Source organism: Silene latifolia, chromosome 2 (assembly GCF_048544455.1).
Source record: "Silene latifolia isolate original U9 population chromosome 2, ASM4854445v1, whole genome shotgun sequence".
In the NCBI taxonomy this organism is placed as follows: domain Eukaryota; kingdom Viridiplantae; phylum Streptophyta; class Magnoliopsida; order Caryophyllales; family Caryophyllaceae; genus Silene; species Silene latifolia.
In genome coordinates, this window is record NC_133527.1 from 182,656,698 (window position 1) to 182,674,846 (window position 18,149).

The 18,149-nt window shown below is 36.4% G+C and overlaps 2 protein-coding genes across 2 annotated transcripts in view; one reads left to right on the plus strand and one right to left on the minus strand.

Annotated features, from left to right (window-relative positions):
• LOC141643605 (transcription initiation factor TFIID subunit 7) overlaps positions 1 to 18,149 on the minus strand; it is a 105,751-nt gene that overhangs the window by 76,327 nt on the left and 11,275 nt on the right. The window lies entirely within an intron of this gene.
• LOC141643604 (peroxidase 72-like) lies at positions 11,050 to 12,835 on the plus strand. Its single transcript, XM_074452819.1, has 4 exons — positions 11,050 to 11,344; positions 11,514 to 11,705; positions 11,853 to 12,018; positions 12,181 to 12,835. The coding sequence occupies exons 1-4, from the start codon at positions 11,117 to 11,119 to the stop codon at positions 12,618 to 12,620; spliced, it is 1,026 nt and encodes a 341-aa protein (XP_074308920.1). The 5' UTR covers positions 11,050 to 11,116; the 3' UTR covers positions 12,621 to 12,835.

Genomic DNA, 18,149 nt, shown 5'->3' on the forward strand with positions numbered 1-18,149 from the left:
TTTAAATTCCATTATTGTAAAATATGAACAATAAAAATCCAAAAAATTAACCAAAATATCCTAAAACAATTTAGGACCAGAAATTTTAACATGCATGGATTAATTTCGTGATATATCATAATAACACAAAATTTATAAGTTTTATTTGTTATTCTTGTAACTCGGAAAAACTTTTAACCGATTTGCATGCAAACAACCGTGGCTCTTGATACCGATTGAAGGAAATGTAGATTCATATACATACTAACATACTCATATATGTCGAAATTAATTTGTCATAAAATTAAATGTGGATTTTATGCATGCAAACAAATAAACAAAATAAAGAAGAAATCATATTCTTACAATGGGTATTTCGGTTTATATGGGCACAAAAGAGATCTCCTTCTCTTTTGTTCTTGAGCTCTCCAAATGGAAGAACAAGGATTCAAATGTAGAATCCCTCCCAAAAGCATATACCCAAGGAATACATCTTAATAACCAATATTATTTAGATCTAGTAATAATATTAGTTTTTGCTATAAAATTGATACAAAATAAATTGTATTTTTGGCTCTTGAATCACTCGGTCAAGAGGGAGTATATGTGAGATTTTATTTCTCTAGAAAATTCATATATTGTAGAGATTCACCACTTTCTTACACTAGAAAATGTTATATGTAAAAATGATGAGTGAATGAATTGAAAAGAAAAAGCTCTTTTTCTTTTCTTGTATGGTTGGTCGAAAATTGGCTTGGGTAGGATGCCCAATACTTTTTGTTTTTGCTCTTCTCAAAAGCATAGGTGGGCATGGCTAGAGATTAGACTTTAATAATTATGTTTTCTCTTATTAAAATAATCAACATAATTATTCCACTAATACTCCTAATTTTCGGTTTATACAAGATAAAATGGAAGGTCCATTTTATTTGTCATTTGTCAAGTGTGACATATGTGACATGTTACTTGACATGTGAATTTGTAATGTATTTTTAACATATTAAAAATCAACATACTCATAAAATATGTCATTTACAAAATCGACTAGTAATTCGTAATTACTTGTACCAAAAATGTTTTCAAATTATAAACTACAACATTCTGTATTTATAATAATTTATTCATTCCATTTCAATTGTTTCTGTAAACAATAATTTCATCTAAGTAATAAAACAATTCGATTACTTAGACCGTGTCTCATTTAATCATATTTACAATGAGATACGTAAATTATACTCACAAAATTATCCGTCAATTTTAAGCAATTTAATTAACTCGTATCGGTATACGATTAATTAAATAATCAATTAAGAGTATTTCCCTATAGGTATGACCTAAGGGGATCAATGGATCACCACCGTCGCACGCACGACGTAATGTCAAACTCTAGTCAGCCAATCATTACCGATATGTGTGGACCAGTTGACTTGTAAAATATTACATCCCACATGTATTCTTAAAATGAGATTTAATAATGATATTTAAATCATGTGATCGCACTGTTGAGGACACATTTCCCAACAGTTCCAACATCACATCTGGGGATTGACACCTTTTCTTTATTGAATCTGTTCATGAAGGATCTAATTGATTCACCAGGCTTTTGCTTGATCCTGTACATATCACTAGATCATTTTTCAAGTTCCATGCTGCTGGCGAACTGATGGTTGAAGGAGTTGACCAGGTCAGCAAAGGACTTGATGCTTCCATTTGGCAAGTTTATGTACCATTGTAGGGCAGGTCCATTCAGGGTTGTCCCAAATCCCTTGCACATGCAGACTTGTCGTAGTTCACTGGGAATAGAAGCTGCCAACATCCTTTGTTTGTAGTAGGCTACATGATTTTGTGGATCTGTAGTCCCATCATAGATTCTCATCGAATGAACCACAAATTTCTTTGGCAAATCTATCCTTGCTATCTCATCCACAAAGGGTGAGTCAGTATAGCATTCTGGATTTGCCTCTTCAATGGGAGTGGGTACTCCAGGGATCTTTTCGAATTTTTTGTGGAGTTTTTGAATTTCCTGGAGCATGGCCATCATGATTGCTGTATTGGTTTGATCCGGTACAGCTTCTTCATTTGGAATTTCTTCTGAGTCTGTATCTTCTCCTGCTCTGGACTTTGATGGAGTAGGAGTACCAAAGTTGGAGAAATCAATGTTCCTGATGATTGAGGAGAACGGCGTGCCAGGTTGAACCTTCAATTTTGATCCTGAAGCTTTGTCTCCTAGCTTTTGTTTTAGGCTGGACTCTGATTCCTTTAGTTTTGCAACTTCAGCTTCAGCCTAGGCCATTTTCTATTTCAGCTGTTCCATTTCCAACAGTTGTTGTTGGGCGGCAGCCAGTTGTTGTTCAATACTGTCTCCAGTCATTTTTTGAATTTTTGTGCCGTTTGGTTTTGGGTTTTGATTATTTTTGAGCTAGATGCCCCACGGTGGGCACCAATTGTTTTAGCAAGATTTTCACTGAATAATGACGTCCTGCCAGGGAAGATTTGAGGGTGATCTAACTCAATTTGACTCGCCTGACTAATGTAATTAAATAAATAAATGAACAAAAAGTAAAGACACAAAGATTTATACGTGGAAAAACCGTGGGAATAAAAGAAAAAAAAAACCACATGCACCAAGGCAGGAGGGATTTTCACTATGATTTTAAGTAGCCTGACAGGGAATTTGTATGTCAGGCGTGACAGGCTAGAAATATTGCTCAATTATATGTTGAATACAAGAATGAGAGTAGTAGTATGGGTATACGAGCGAGTGAGTATATATGTTCCCTTATCTAGTCTTCTTTTCTATTTATAATAGCTTCAAAACGGTCTCTTCAAGTTTGTTTAGGGTTTCCTGGTAAGTAGGACTCGTGCCCTATTTACCCGGAAGTGGTTGATTGACCCATTATTCATTCCAGTCGTTGCCTTTGATCCTTTCCTCTATATTCTCCCTTTGAATAGGTCTACCTTGTTTATAGGGACTTTGTTTATATGGCCTGATCATGTTTCTCTTGTCGCCTGTCCAGCTTTGATGATACTACCCTTGTGCCTGACGTGGTGTCTTTTCAGGCCAGGCCTAGTAGTTGTTTATCCTTTGTTTCTCTCCTGCGTGGTGCCTGTCCAGGCACTCCAAATGCCTGGTTTTAAGTATGTCTTGTTCAGATTTTGGCCTTGAACATTGCCTGATTCTTGTCTGGTCAGGCAGGATAATTCTGGGCCCAACACCAGCCTTACCTTAAGGGAAAACACCCTCATAAGAACGAAAGATAGTATGCAAATGAGCATTACAAGCAATTTAGTGATTGGTTTAAGGATACTATTTACCATGATGACAACCCAATTGATGATTGCTCACCCAGCCTACGACATCTCGCTTTCGGTCCTGATGCTCGTGCAACTTTTTATAGCGGGTATGCCATCAATGGGTACACTTTCTACACCCGCATTCAAGATGAGGCGAGCACAATGTAAAACAGTGGAATTTGCGTAGATTGTGAGGCAATATTGTAACGCCCCGTAATTTCGGACCGTTAATATATTGCGAAAGCAATTTATTAATCAAGTTGAATTTAATATTAATGTATTTGAAGTAATAATAATCCAAAGAAATATAATTTTATTATATTTTGAAGTAAATTATTTATTTTGATAGTTTCGAAACGTTTAAAAATAGTTTAAACCGTGTAAAAACTTTTTATTTCAAAATAAGGGCATATCGGGGAAAAATGACAACTCTATTGAAAATTGGGTAAACGATTTTTGAAATGGGTCGTATGAGTATTCAATTTTCTTGTAATCTCGTATTTAAGAACTTTGGTCTTGTCGGAATTTGCGTTTGACAAACGGTTCTAATTATTATCGAAACGAGCCAAAACCGACTCGTAAAATCCCGACTAAAACCCGCACCTTTCCTTTCCTTTCTCCCTTACCCGCGGCACCTCCTTTCCCCCTTCCTTTTTTTCTGATTTTCTTGCCTATCTTCATCTTCCTCTTACATTCTTTATGATTCCAAAACAAAATAAACACCATTTTATCACCTTTCTAAGCTAAAATTTATCATAACTTCCTCATTTCTAGTCGGATTTTCACATAATTTATATTTTCGGAATCCTCTCCTCGAGATCTACATCCTGGTATATTTTAATTTCATTTTTCTTGATGTCGTTTTAAGACGATTTTCGGTATAATTTCGGTTTTTATGCTTATTATGGTGTTTTCATTGTTTATTTAGGTGAAGATTTGGAAGACGAGTTTGGGGACTCGTATATTGTCGAAGATAGTGGCTAGTTGCTTGTTAGGGTTTGGTTTTCAAGGTGCTAATTGCTCATTTTCTAGCTTAAGGTATTCCTTTTCTTACTCTTTTTCCGAGTTACTAAGCCTTATTTAATCATAATTAGTAAAGATAGTATTCTTACTATAGAACTTTAAACTAAGATTTTGAAAATACTTATATGATTTTTAATGGTTTTAACATTAATGAGTGTTTAATCTCGTTGTTGGTGACGTCCCAATAATGGGTTTTCTCATTTATTGGTGTAGAAATATTTTTATATCTTGATATGAATGTGGATGTTCTTGTCTGATCAACGAGAGTATCACCGTTTCATTGAAAAGATACCTATATTTTCTTATAACTATATTATGAAGATGTTGTTTACTATAATTTCTCCTTCTAAGTTTCGAGGACGAAACTTTTTAAAAGGAGGGGTGATTGTAACGCCCCGTAATTTCGGACCGTTAATATATTGCGAAAGCAATTTATTAATCAAGTTGAATTTAATATTAATGTATTAGTAGTAAAAATTATGTTAATGGTAAAAATTATGTTTATATTGGTAGTTGCACATGTTAGGTTAGATTATAAAACGAAATTGTAATGATTAGGCTCAAAATGAATTTTATAGCGATAATTGTAATGTTTTGATGATTGTGCCGAAAACTGAGCCTTAGTCCCTTTGACTGATTCGATGTCAGTTAATTGAGTGATTGGTCAACCGCAATTTAACCCGTACCTGTCGCAGGACTGGGGTTGCGGGTAAAAATCCGGTTGGATGAAATTTTATATGAACTGGATAATCGGCCTTTTTCTTGTTTTAGGCCATTTATTATATCTTTATTTCACATGTGTAGTTAGTTGATTTGAGTAGCTTCTTATATTGTAGAAACGGCCCTAGATTCCCTGAAACCTTTAATATTGCTAAAATTGCTAGAATTGGAATGGGTATTGAATACTTTTTGCAGGTTGTTGTGTTTGTCATAGATAGGTCTTTATAGTCTTTGACGAGTATATGTTCACTGCTTAATAGCCTTTGTGTTCCTGACTTGGTGGGATTATATCCAAGTTGGGGCATGACCTCGTTACTTATTTTGATAGTAAGTGGTCAGCTTAAGTACTAGCCAACCCTTTGGTGGACTCCTTAGGGTACTCACTTTGTTTTAGAAAAATTGTGGGTCTTGGGTGCGGTGGTGTGTATCCGCATGTCTAGGTCTGCGCAGATTTTAGGCTAAGGTTGTGTTGTGTCTTGGCCATGTTTTATTCATATTAACCGCTGAGCCAAGATACCGGTTCGATTACCTTCCCTACCTCGTGGTATAGACTCGAGTTACAGAGTGACTATTGACGGGACTAAGAACTTATGCCTATCTTTGATATATTGCCCTTTCTTGTATGGTGATTTTATGAATTGTAATAGGTGAGATGTAAGCCGGTTACAATTGATAAAGTTTGGATTACTATTTGTTATATGTTTCACATGATAGTTTAATTTGGTCAGTTTAGGGGTCATAGGTTAGAATACTTGATAACTAAATTGTTTATCATATTGTTTACATGTTACACTACATGTTACATTAAATATGACTTTTCGTGGCTGGGAGGACTCGAAGTTACTCCCCACTGAATTGTGGCTTTCGTGTTTGTATAAAATGCGATTGACATGTTGATGATGCTTAGTTGGGGTACACAGACGAGCTAGTGAGCAAGAGAACCTTGGACTTAGTTTGGTTTTATTTTGTAGAAACCTTTAACTTTTGGTTGTGTATATATTTTGAAGGGACATATGTCTCCCTCTTTTTCTTTGGGTTGTATCACTATAATTCCTTGTCTTTAGTTATGTTATGTAATTAGTTTGTTAGCATTTGCAGGTTTTGGGCACTCTTAAGTTGGAGATGTTTGTGAATGGTTTAGGAAAATTTTAAAAATTACAGGTTTTGTCTAGTTGAACCAATTACAAACATATCCTGTCAGTTTTTCGGTAGAATTTACGTGTTTATTTAACGCTAAAAATGAGGGTGTCACAAATATACTTTGCTAGTTCAAAGGATAAAAATCCTATTTTGGGTACAATGCAATATTATGGAGTTATTCAAGAGATATTGGTTTTAGACTACATGGATTTTGAGATACCTCTATTTCGGTGCAAATGGGTTGACAACAACAATGATGTTAGAAAGGATGATTTAAGATTCACATTAGTAAATTTTGACAAGGTTGGAAACAAGGACGATCCTTTTATATTAGGGTCACAAGCAAAACAAGTGTTTTATGTTACCGATCCTATGGATAAGAAGTGGTCAGTTGTTCTATCTTGCCATCGCCGAATTCCAGATGATGAAGACGTCGAATTTGAAGGACTTGATCACAGTGCTATATCGCAATTTGGTAATGATGTTGAAAATGTTAACATTCCAAACATATATACACGAGATGATCATGATGAAGGTATTTGGGTTAATGAAGAGACTAGCAAATCCAAAAAATGTTCCCGGCAGCCGTGAAAATATCAGCAATCTAAACAAGATATTTTACGCCATGTGTAATTATTGTCTTGCTGTTATATATCAAACTGTTGTTGTAAACTTTTTCTGCTGTTGCAGCGGGCGGGTTAGGGAAAAATCGTACCAAATGATGCTTTATTTCTTGGCGGTAAAATCAAACAAAATGAAATATTCCCTCCTATTCTAAATAACTCTCCCTATTTCCTTTTTCGTCTATTCACAATACTTTCCCTATTTCCTTATTTGGCAAACATTTATATTTATTTTAATTACCTCACTCCACAACAATATCCCACAATACTCATACTTTATCTTATTTTAATCACTTTACCCCACAACAATCCTTATTTTAATCATCTTACCCTACAACAATACTTATTTTAATCACACAATACCTTCCCTCTTTCCAATCTTCTACCCCACTCCAATACTTTATCATATAATACTCCCCTCCCTTAATTCCCGTGCCCTCCATTAAAGGGGAGAGTTATGTAGAATAGGAGGGAGTATAAATTACAAGGGTTATACGTAAACCGTTGTTCAGGACGTGTACCGTTATAACTGTTCAGGCCGTTGTTATCTATATACAAATGATGCTTTATTTCTTGGCGGTAAAATCAAACAAAATGAAAAGCTTTAAGACAACGGTTATTTCTAACCCGTTTTAGATGATACTAATCGATAAAGGTTTCAAACAAAACCATTGTCTGTTTGGAAGCAAAATACAACGGTTTTTCTTATACCGTGTTTATTAGTTTCCATTAAACAAGGTCTTGCAAGTGTTGTATTATTCACACATATATACTCTGAGATTCCCCTCCCCCACATAATATCCTCAAACACTGAGCTTCCCCTCAACCACCAGCCTACCCCATCGTCGTCGCAGTCATCGTCATCATCGCCATTGCCGCTGCCAGATCAATCCGGATTCTCCTCTTTAAAGAAGTAATAAACCCTCCTCTCTAGGGATTTGTTTGTTATTATAAGTATGCATTGTTATTATTTGTTTATTAATTTCTGCTTTAGATATAGTCGAAAAGTGAAAAAGAAACGATGGAAATGCGTCAGGCGACGACTCAGGTGATTAGAATAATTTGCAACACATTGCGGGTCGAATGCGCCACAGGGTTTCCCTAGAAGTAATAAATTTAAAGATACCTAATCCTTTACAATGGGATAAAGATACGGGGCTGCCATATGGTGAGAATGTCGGGTATTTTGCGAGTTGGATTGGTTGTTGTGTAAGACAGTATGTGCCTCTCGGTACGTCGCGTATCAGTGAACTGAGTAAAATACGGAACACCATGCTAATAAACAGAATAAAGGTATGTATATACAATAATAAATGCTTTAGCTGAAATTAAGTTAATACTTGATATGTGTATTAGCCGAAACACTTGTACCAACTATGCTCATCATATATGCAGTTAGCTTACGTTGTCCCCAAAAAGTATGATAAGTACCTAAAAAAAAAAGACAGGGGAAGCCCTCAAATCTTGGAAGTTAAAGATTGTTGAGAACCACTTGTTCAAGATGAGATGTGTACCTTTGGGCTCATTACTTGTCCTCACTTAAGCCCAAAAGCACAAGACCTTGTTACTAAGTGGTGGGTGGAAGTTCTTATAAACATATTAGAGCATCTCCAATGGTTACCTAAAAGGACTTGCTTGCGAATAAAAAAGATTTCAAGCTACTTGCTTAACCATTGGAGCACTCCACATCAACTAGCTTAAATTGAGCTAGTAGCTCCATGGAGCTAGTAGCTCAAATGGTTCCACAAGAAAATATAACCAATAGAAAAATAGTTGTCTCATTTATTTTTTATTTAGTAATTAAGAATTAAATAAATTAATAAAAAAATGTCTCATCAAGCTAATACTAAATAGGATTCACCATTGGAGTAACTTGTAGCTTGAAATTGTTGTTGCTCAAAAAAATGATGTGGCAAAGGTAAGCTAGTACCAACTAGCTTACCATTGTGGATGCTCTTACAAGCTCCGTATTTTCCCGATGTGGGACAAATTTCCTCTCAACCTCCTGGGGTGTTACAGTGATGGTGCAAGGATGTGCTTCTATGCTCTTTTAGCTGCTAATCGACACAATATTTTGCCCCAAATTATTCAATTAAAGTGAAATGCACAATGAATAAAGATAAATTAGGGCAAGGGAAAGAAAATATAAGCCACTAACTAAGCATTTAAAAAAAAAAATTAGAGAATCATAACTCAACAACTTCATAAATCAAAAACCCCTGCATCATCAAATTAGTGTTTCATAAAACTAAGGATTTGAAGTAAACTAATGAAAATCAAAACAAAATAAACGTTTTACAAACTAGAATAGCCGAAATAAGAATAACTTACCTACCAATGATCAAATGTGGAGTTGAAATAAGTGGATGGATTAAGGTTAGTTGATTTCAACGCAATAACTTTTGTTGACAGTATTTGAGAGTGAATCGCTAATAATTAAGCGTAAATTATGATAAGATATGTGTTATAAGTAAGGGTATTTTCTTCCATTCCTTTTAATTATGACCTGCGTTGGGTTGTGGTAGCAATTATCAAACAGTGTACTATTGAATTTTTCCTTTAATTTAAAATACATTGTAACAAATTCAATTTATTTAAATTTCAATTTGATTCCCATGTTCACCCTTTAATCAAACTCGCCTCATTTTCCTCCATTTTTCCACAAATAAATTCTACGTCCCCATGGATAGCCATGTCAAGCCTCGTTTTAACTTGCTCCTTTGCAACCCGTACGGCCGTACCCATACCAATCTAACCTCGTGCCTTGCCATCACCAAACCCACGTCCATTACCCTCCTCTTGCTTCAACCCGTCTAGACCCGGCAAAGGGGTAGTATAAATCCCGCGCAGTGTATGCACGATATATATAGAGTTTTTATATTTTTTAAAGCGTATTATTTATATTTTTAAAATTTGCACCTCATTAATATTTAATATTTCACTCCATTGCATTTTGATATGGAAAAACAAAAAAATGAAATGGAGAACTAATTAAAGAGAATTAAGTTAAGTTGGGATTTTTTTTTACGAAGCTATATTAAGTATGTGTCAAGTTATTCTATAATGTAATAATTATTGCATTAGTGAAAAATTTAGCAACTTATATAGCTTATAGTATACCAATCTTATTTTAGCTAGATGCATTCTGGAGGGAAAACTTAGAGAGTTTTTTTCTCTTAGTAATAATGAGAATTCGGGTCAGGTCAAGTCATTTTCGAGTATATTATTATCAAGTTATTTATGGATAATGATCGTCTGAAACCATTGACTTCATTCTAATTCATGATGTTATAGAGAGGAATATAACATTGATTGTGCAAGTCGCATAGTCTGACCAAAAACATCGTGATGGAAAACCTGTCGATAATCAATAATGTTCTTAGTTGTTTTTTTAATTAATCTAGCCTGCATTAATCATTTAGAGGTCATTTGGTTGTATGTATGAATTTCCATTGTTTAAAAAGTGATGAATCATATGATCTTAGAATTAGAAAATATTATTTGGTTGTATATAGGAATTGCTTCATGTGAATTGGGGTAACCAAATAAGTAACTCATTTTGCAATTCACATAAATTGTACTTCCTGTGTTATTTTTTTTTTTTTTGAAAGGGTACTTCCTGTGTTATTGATTATATACAATTAGTTCCATTATTTTAGAAAAACCGCCGTATCAAAACTGATACAATTACAATATGCAAATATTACGGTATGATATGCTAATAATATATTATGCCTAATAGATTGATTATTGGTTTTATAAAGCCGGGCCTGTAAATACTCCCTAAATAAACTAATCTAGCCTGCATTAATCATTTAGAGGTCGTTTGGTTGTATGTATGAATTTCCATTGTTTAAAAAGTGATGAATCATATGATCTTAGAATTAGAAAATATTATTTGGTTGTATATAGGAATTGCTTCATGTGAATTGGGGTAACCAAATAAGTAACTCATTTTGCAATTCACATGAATTGTACTTCCTGTGTTATTGATTATATACAATTAGTTCCATTATTTTAGAAAAACCGCCGTATCAAAACTGATACAATTACGATATGCAAATATTACGGTATGATATGCTAATAATATATTATGCCTAATAGATTGATTATTGGTTTTATAAAGCCGGGCCTGTAAATACTCCCTAAATAAACTAATCTAGCCTGCTGCCTGCATTAATCATTACAGGTCTGCATGGAAATATTATATATTGATTAGTAGTGATATAATAATATAAATCCGTCCTATAAATACTCCCTAAACTAATAACAACAACATATCTTCACAAAACAAAATACATACAGCAATATTTTTTGAGAAATACTCGAAACAAAAAATGTGTAATAATGCTATGAAGAAGTACACCATTTTTGTTAGTCTTCTAGCAATCGTACCACTATGCTTTGTTTCCAAAGCTTATGGACAGCTTAGTCCTGGGTTCTATGACATCACTTGCCCAATTGTGCAAGCCATAGTCAGGTCTACTGTCATCAACGCGATAAACCAAGAGCCCCGAATGGCTGCGTCCTTGCTTAGACTCCACTTCCTTGACTGTTTTGTCCAGGTATATCCTTAGTGAATCTAAATAAATAATACGTACTCGGTATAATAATGTTTCATCTCATATAAGACCTTTAATTTTGTCAGTATTTCTGCTTGTATTCGAGTTTGAGTAACATATATAGTAGTGCTTGATTGATATATACGTACGTGTTTTTGAGTTTAATTTGCAGGGATGTGATGCTTCATTGCTCTTAGACAGCAGTGGAAGCATAATCTCGGAGAAGGGGTCGAATGCTAATAAGAACTCAGCTCGAGGGTTCGACGTTATTGACAGGATCAAGCATCAAGTTGAGAGAATATGCCCTGGAGTTGTGTCTTGTGCCGATATTCTAGCTCTAGCAGCTAGAGATTCAACTTTAATTGTAAGCCTCCTTTTTTGAAATTCAATCAATAACACACTTCTCGTTTGGTCATTAACTCGTTACTCTTACAAATCTGACCAAATACCGCCTTAGGAAGAAGAGACGATTAATTGTAACTCCGATCCCTATGTTAATGACTTAATTCAGGCTGGTGGACCGAGTTGGACAGTGGATCTAGGAAGAAGAGATTCTTTAAAATCAAGTTTGAGCGGATCTAACGACAACATTCCTGGTCCGAACACCACTTTCGAAACCATACTTTCCAAGTTTACAAGCCAAGGCCTCACCATGGTTGACCTTGTTGCGCTCTCAGGTTTGTTATTCCATAGTGAAATTTTATTTATGTAGGTTGAATAACTCATTTGTTGATGGTAATATATAAATGAGTGTTTAACCAATCAAAGGTCCGTCGTTTTATACCTTAATTGGTGAAGAAAGAAAGATGAGTTACTGACTAAAAAGAGTGTTGGAGCAGGGGCCCACACAATAGGTAAAGCAAGGTGCACCAGCTTCAGGCAAAGGCTGTACAACCAGAATGGGGGTGGGAAGCCTGATGCTACAATTGACCCATCATACGGACTCATGCTGCGTGGCCAATGCCCACCGTCTGGTGGGGACCAGAACTTGTTCAACTTAGACCCTGCTACCCCTGACCAGTTTGACAACATCTACTACAAGAATCTGGTGCTTTCACGCGGCTTGTTGAATTCCGACCAAATCCTATTTACCAACCAGGCTTCCAGGAAACTTGTCGAGCAATATGCCGGGAACAAAAGGCTTTTCTTCGATCAGTTTGTGATTTCCATGGTGAAGATGGGTAACCTCTTTCCATTGACTGGTGCTGACGGCGAAATCAGGGAGAGTTGCAGGAGTGTTAATGCTCCGTTAGTCTCTCTTGAGACGGTCTTAACTTAAAAACGAGAAAAAAAGTCACCATTTTATAATAAAAAGTTTTCATTTAATGATAAAAAGTTAAATACTGTATAACCTAAATTGTCAATTTTGACAATAAACTTACGGTGACTTTTTATCAAGAAATGTTCACATTTTATCGTAAAATGGTCACACTTTATCAATCTTAATTTCAAATGAATTCAGCTATCTGAAATGAGAATTCGCGGTGCTCTTAATAGTGTGTTGCTTGAAATACATACTGTCATTACATTTTATTACATAATAAATATGAATACTGGCATTTAAGTTTGTTGAATTATCTGCAAAGTTGTGTAGCATTAGCAAATCATCATACCATGCAATTAGCAATAAAATAACCAAGAGATACTGAACAAAAGAGACATTAAAAAAGCTCATCATAGATAACTTATCATCACTAATCAGCTATAGCTAGCGACTAATCCTAAAGGTCAAGCATCAAATCGTTCTCTGATGTTGAAATCCAACTCGCGTTTCAATTAATCCATTAACCAAAGACCCCAAACTTTCTTCAACTTAGCCCTGTTTTCCGAGATAACCTTTCCCAGTTTCCGGCAATTGATTCTCCACATTAAGATATATCCGACTCAGCAACATCCCCCAAACTTTCTTCTAATAAGAAACAAATATAATTGTTGGACCTCAACTATCATCTTAAGGTTTTGGTTGAGATCGTTCATCTATCATGGTATCAGAGTCACTGTGACTCAAGAACGATATAACATTCTACATATTTCTATATTACGTCTCTGATTGGGCACCGTCTTATCTCAATAAAAAATTTCAGGCACTAATAAGGGTCGAATTATTCTATTAGTAAAACGGAGTCGATTCGGTGCGATTTTATTGTCAATTTCTACTACATCAAAAGAACGATATAACATTCTACACAAAATATTTCTATATTACTGTTTTGACCGTATTTTGCACAGAGCTGTAAATACGACCAGGGTAGAATAATATGGGGGTTAACTAGTATCATCCTATTTTGATGTTATCGTGATCGTATCTAGGCAGGGTTGATGATAATAAAAGTAGTGCAAATAAAGTAAATAACAAGACAAAGGAATTTGTACGTGGAAAACCCTTGAATGGGAAAAAACCACGGGCACCAAGCCAGGAGAGGATTTCACTATGATTTGAGAGGATAATAATATCATGAGCATAAAGTATAGTATTTTCTCTAAGTATTATAATAGTCTTGCTTGCAATGTGATAAGTTGTGTTGTGCCGAATGACTCCTCCATCTTGTGATGCTTGCTTCTCTTTATATAGTCTTCAACGGTTTATGCTTGATTATTCTCTATTAATGGTAACGATTCCCTCTTAATTGCGTCATCAATTTCCTCCATGAATGCAGTCTTAATTGCTCCATAATTGTGCATTAATGCTTATTAATGCTTCCTCTTTATGACAGAATCTTCATCATCAATATGCTCTTAATTACCATATTAATGTGGATGTTGACCTTTCATTTGATCGTTGTCCTCTCCTGCCTAGTGCCAGGCTCGAGCTACCCTGACGATCCTACCCTGATTGTCAGGCCAGGGTTGAACTTGATCCTGAAGATGATGCGGGAGTCTAGGCTCATCGACTGGTGCCAAACTTGGACTACCCTGACGGACCTGCCATGATCGTCAGGCCAGGGTAGAATTCTATCCTGTCAGTAGTGCGAATTTTCAGGCCCAATAATTGCCCCTTATCTCCTTATTATCGCTGGGTCAGGCCAGTAATAAGGAGATAACCTTCTCTTTTCATCTTTGGACAACTTCTCCAGGACGATTCAGCATGTTTTATCATTAAGAAAACGGTTAGTTGCAGTAAATCCCAATCTTTACCGTTTATAAATAATTTCTTCACTTCATGCTTTATTATCCACCAAAACTTGATCAATTCTTTAAAATTCTCCCAATCTTTCTTCGATCTTTATCTTCAACTTTCGTCTATTTTCCCAGAAATTACAAGAAAATTTAACTACGGCTGTAAAAAGAAAATCAACCAGGGGTGAAGATGGGTAACCTCTTTCCATTGACGGGTGCTGACGGCGAAATCAGGAAGAGTTGCAGGAGGGTTAATGCTCCGTTAGTCTCTTTTGAGACGGTCTTAACTTAAAAACGAGAAAAATGTCACCATTTTATAATAAAAAGTTATCATTTAATGATAAAAAGTTAAATATAACCTAAATTGTCAATTTTGACAATAAACTGACGGTAACTTTTTATCAAAAAATGTTCACATTTTATCGTAAAACGGTCACACTTTATCAGTCTTAATTTCAAATGAATTCAGCTATCTGAAATGAGAATTCGCGGTGGTCTTAATAGTGTGTTGCTTGAAATACATACTGTCATTACATTTTATTACATAATAAATATGAATACTGGCATTTAAGTTTGTTGAATTATCTGCAAAGTTGTGTAGCATTAGCAAATCATCAGACCATGCAATTAGCAATAGAATAACCAAGAGATACTGAACAAAAGAGACATTAAAAAAGCTCATCATAGATAACTTATCATCACTAATCAGCTATAGTTAGCGACTAATCCTAAAAGGTCAAGCATCAAATCGTTCTCTGATGTTGAAATCCAACTCGCGTTTCAATTAATCCATTAACTTTCTTCTAATAAGAAATAAATATAATTGTTGGACCTCAACTATCATCTTAAGATTTGGTTGAGAGATGGTTTATCTATCATGGTATCAGAGCCACTATGACTCAAGGTCACAGGTTCAAATCCTAACAGCCTCCAGTAACAAATATTACAGAAAAACATAATCTTCTACTACATCAAAAGAACGATATAACATTCTACACAAAATATTTCTATATTACGTCTCTGATTGGGCACCGTCTTATCTCAATAGGAAATTCTTCACCCAGGCACTAATAAGGGTCGAATTATTCTATTAGTAAAGCGAAGTCGATTTGGTGCGGTTTTATTGTCAATTCCTGTTCATGCATATACAATTTCTAACAATTTCAGCACATGGTTTTATTGCCTCTGTTATCCCCATATCCCATCCACGAGCATCCACAAACTCGATGCGCGTACTACGCTGTGTGTCTTTATTGACTACCCGTCAAATCATCGCGGCTACATGTGCCTCGATTTGTCCTCTTGTAAGATCATTGTGGCTCAACATGTTACATTTAATGAATCCGTCTCCCCTTTTGCTCAATTGAATAACGTGCCAGCCACCTCCTATTCTTTCCTGGACTCTACCAATCGCCTTACCTGACACACTACTTACACGACCCTTCTCCCTCGGCTGATGCTACACCCGGACACCCTACACCGCTTGACACACCACCAACCATACCACCAGCGTCCCCTATTTCCCCACCCACCCACAGACCAAACCAACCCAACCGAGTCACCTGACACCCCTGCCCTTCCTTCTCCTCAAATGGCAACACGGGCTCGACATGGCATATTCAAACCCAAGCCAGTTTTCTACCCCGTTGTCACTTCTACTCCTTCGCCCATACCTTTTAAGTGTTTTAACCCTATCACCACGCTTAACGACCCGAATTGAAAGCAGGCTCAACTAATATATTTATCCTATTAATTGTAAAATCGAGGTAATGAATAATTGAGTATATATGTCTAATATTTTCGGAAAAATTAGTAAATTTTACGAAATACATATGTTTTTAAGGAATGGTTATGGGTTGGTTACATACTTACACCAGTACTAGTTTTAAACCCGTGCAAAAAATGCACGGGTCGTATTGTCGTAGTAGTAGGCGTTATCATTGGATACAGGAGTTCAATAGTTTAGAATTTAAAATTTGTACTCACTATGTTAAATATTTTATTTATGATATACATTACTTTTTATGAACCTATGGTTGTGAAACTAATTGGCGTAGGCTCACATATAATGAAAAAAATACTCATTTATCAAGATTACACATATATGGCTGACCATTTACATTTAAATTCCATTATAATATGTTTATTAAAGTGTCTATTGGGTCGGTCCAATTTTTTATAACTATTAATTATCAGCCTAAGTGTGATCTCGTTTATTGAAATTATTCGATCATTATTAATTATAAAACCCTTTTAATAGTATTAAACACTACATAAATACGAATTTTAGTTAAGTAATTTATAATTTGACGCTATTACTACCCTTCCCTTTCGACTTTCATTGGTTTTTTTGTTAAAACTAAAGGTAAATAATTGACCGAAACGAAGGCAGTATGAAATAATTTAATTAGGATTATCATTAAACTGCTACTATAGATAGAACTATGTTACAACCGTTTACGACGATAGGTGTATATATAAGAAAATATCAACTTGTTAACGCAAATAAAATACTCCGTATTAAGTTATCCTTAACTGGCTCAAATACGATATGATGGGGCATATTCTGCACCCCCTGACCGAGTCAACATATTGAGTAAGGTCAAAGATATCCAAGGCAAGTCAACACCTTGGGACAGCCTAGCCGACGCCACCTGTCGGCCTGTCACTTGGGTCTCGGCCAGGCAACTAGCCAGCCGGTGCACATATATGCGTACTCACATCCAAGACCCCTCGGCCGGCCTGACATGGGTTCATCGGCCGAGGGTAGAACGGTCTTTCCGCCTGCTAGCCACTTGGCCACTTGGCCACTACGTGACAAAAGGTGAAAGTCTATAAATACTCCTCAACCCTCATTGAGGAAAGGATCACACAATTTAACCTAAGAATCACTATTCATCTGGTAATATCTTCCTTATCTCTCTACAATATACTTAGCCAAGCAACAACAACTTATCTCTCTAAGTTTACTGACTTGAGCGTCGGAGTGAGTTCGCTCGGCCCAAGTCGAGCCCTCAGTTTGTTCACTGTTTCAGGAGAGGTCAAAGGAGGAAGTCAAGCAAAGACGTCATTCTACAAGCACGGGTGGTAACAATACTTGCTCTGAAATTACACCCGGAACAATTGGCGCCGTCTGTGGGAATAGATACTAGAAGCTAGTCACATTCATTCCCAAACGAAAACCCACCCAACAAGCTAAGATGTCAAAACAACCAGAGGTAACAGTGACCGACGAAACCGCATTCTACCAGGACGACGCATTCCCTAATTCTGAGATCGGGTCGTCCTCCACCGGCCGAGTAATTCAACCGGCGTACGGGATGCCGATACTACCAGAAACACCGCTGCCCGCCGGCCAGGTCACTATCATGGGACATGTGGTCGATGCACCAAACCGGCTACTCCCGGACTCGATAGGTAATACGCCGATCACCCCCGCCGCAACGACGGAGACGGCAGCACACCCGCAGGTGACCCGGACCCACAAGGTGACCCCGAACAACTTGTCGGGGGCAGTGCAAGGAGCGGAGCATACTAGGATGCCGGCGGAGCCCATACTGCCAGTGGCCGACCAAAGTCCTTCCCCCACTCGCGGGAGGAAAGCGTCGCCGCGGCAACGAGGCCATCCCCGGAGGAAAGCAGACAGCGCCAAAACCTCGATCACCTCGGCCAAAGCCGGGAGTGACGGGGG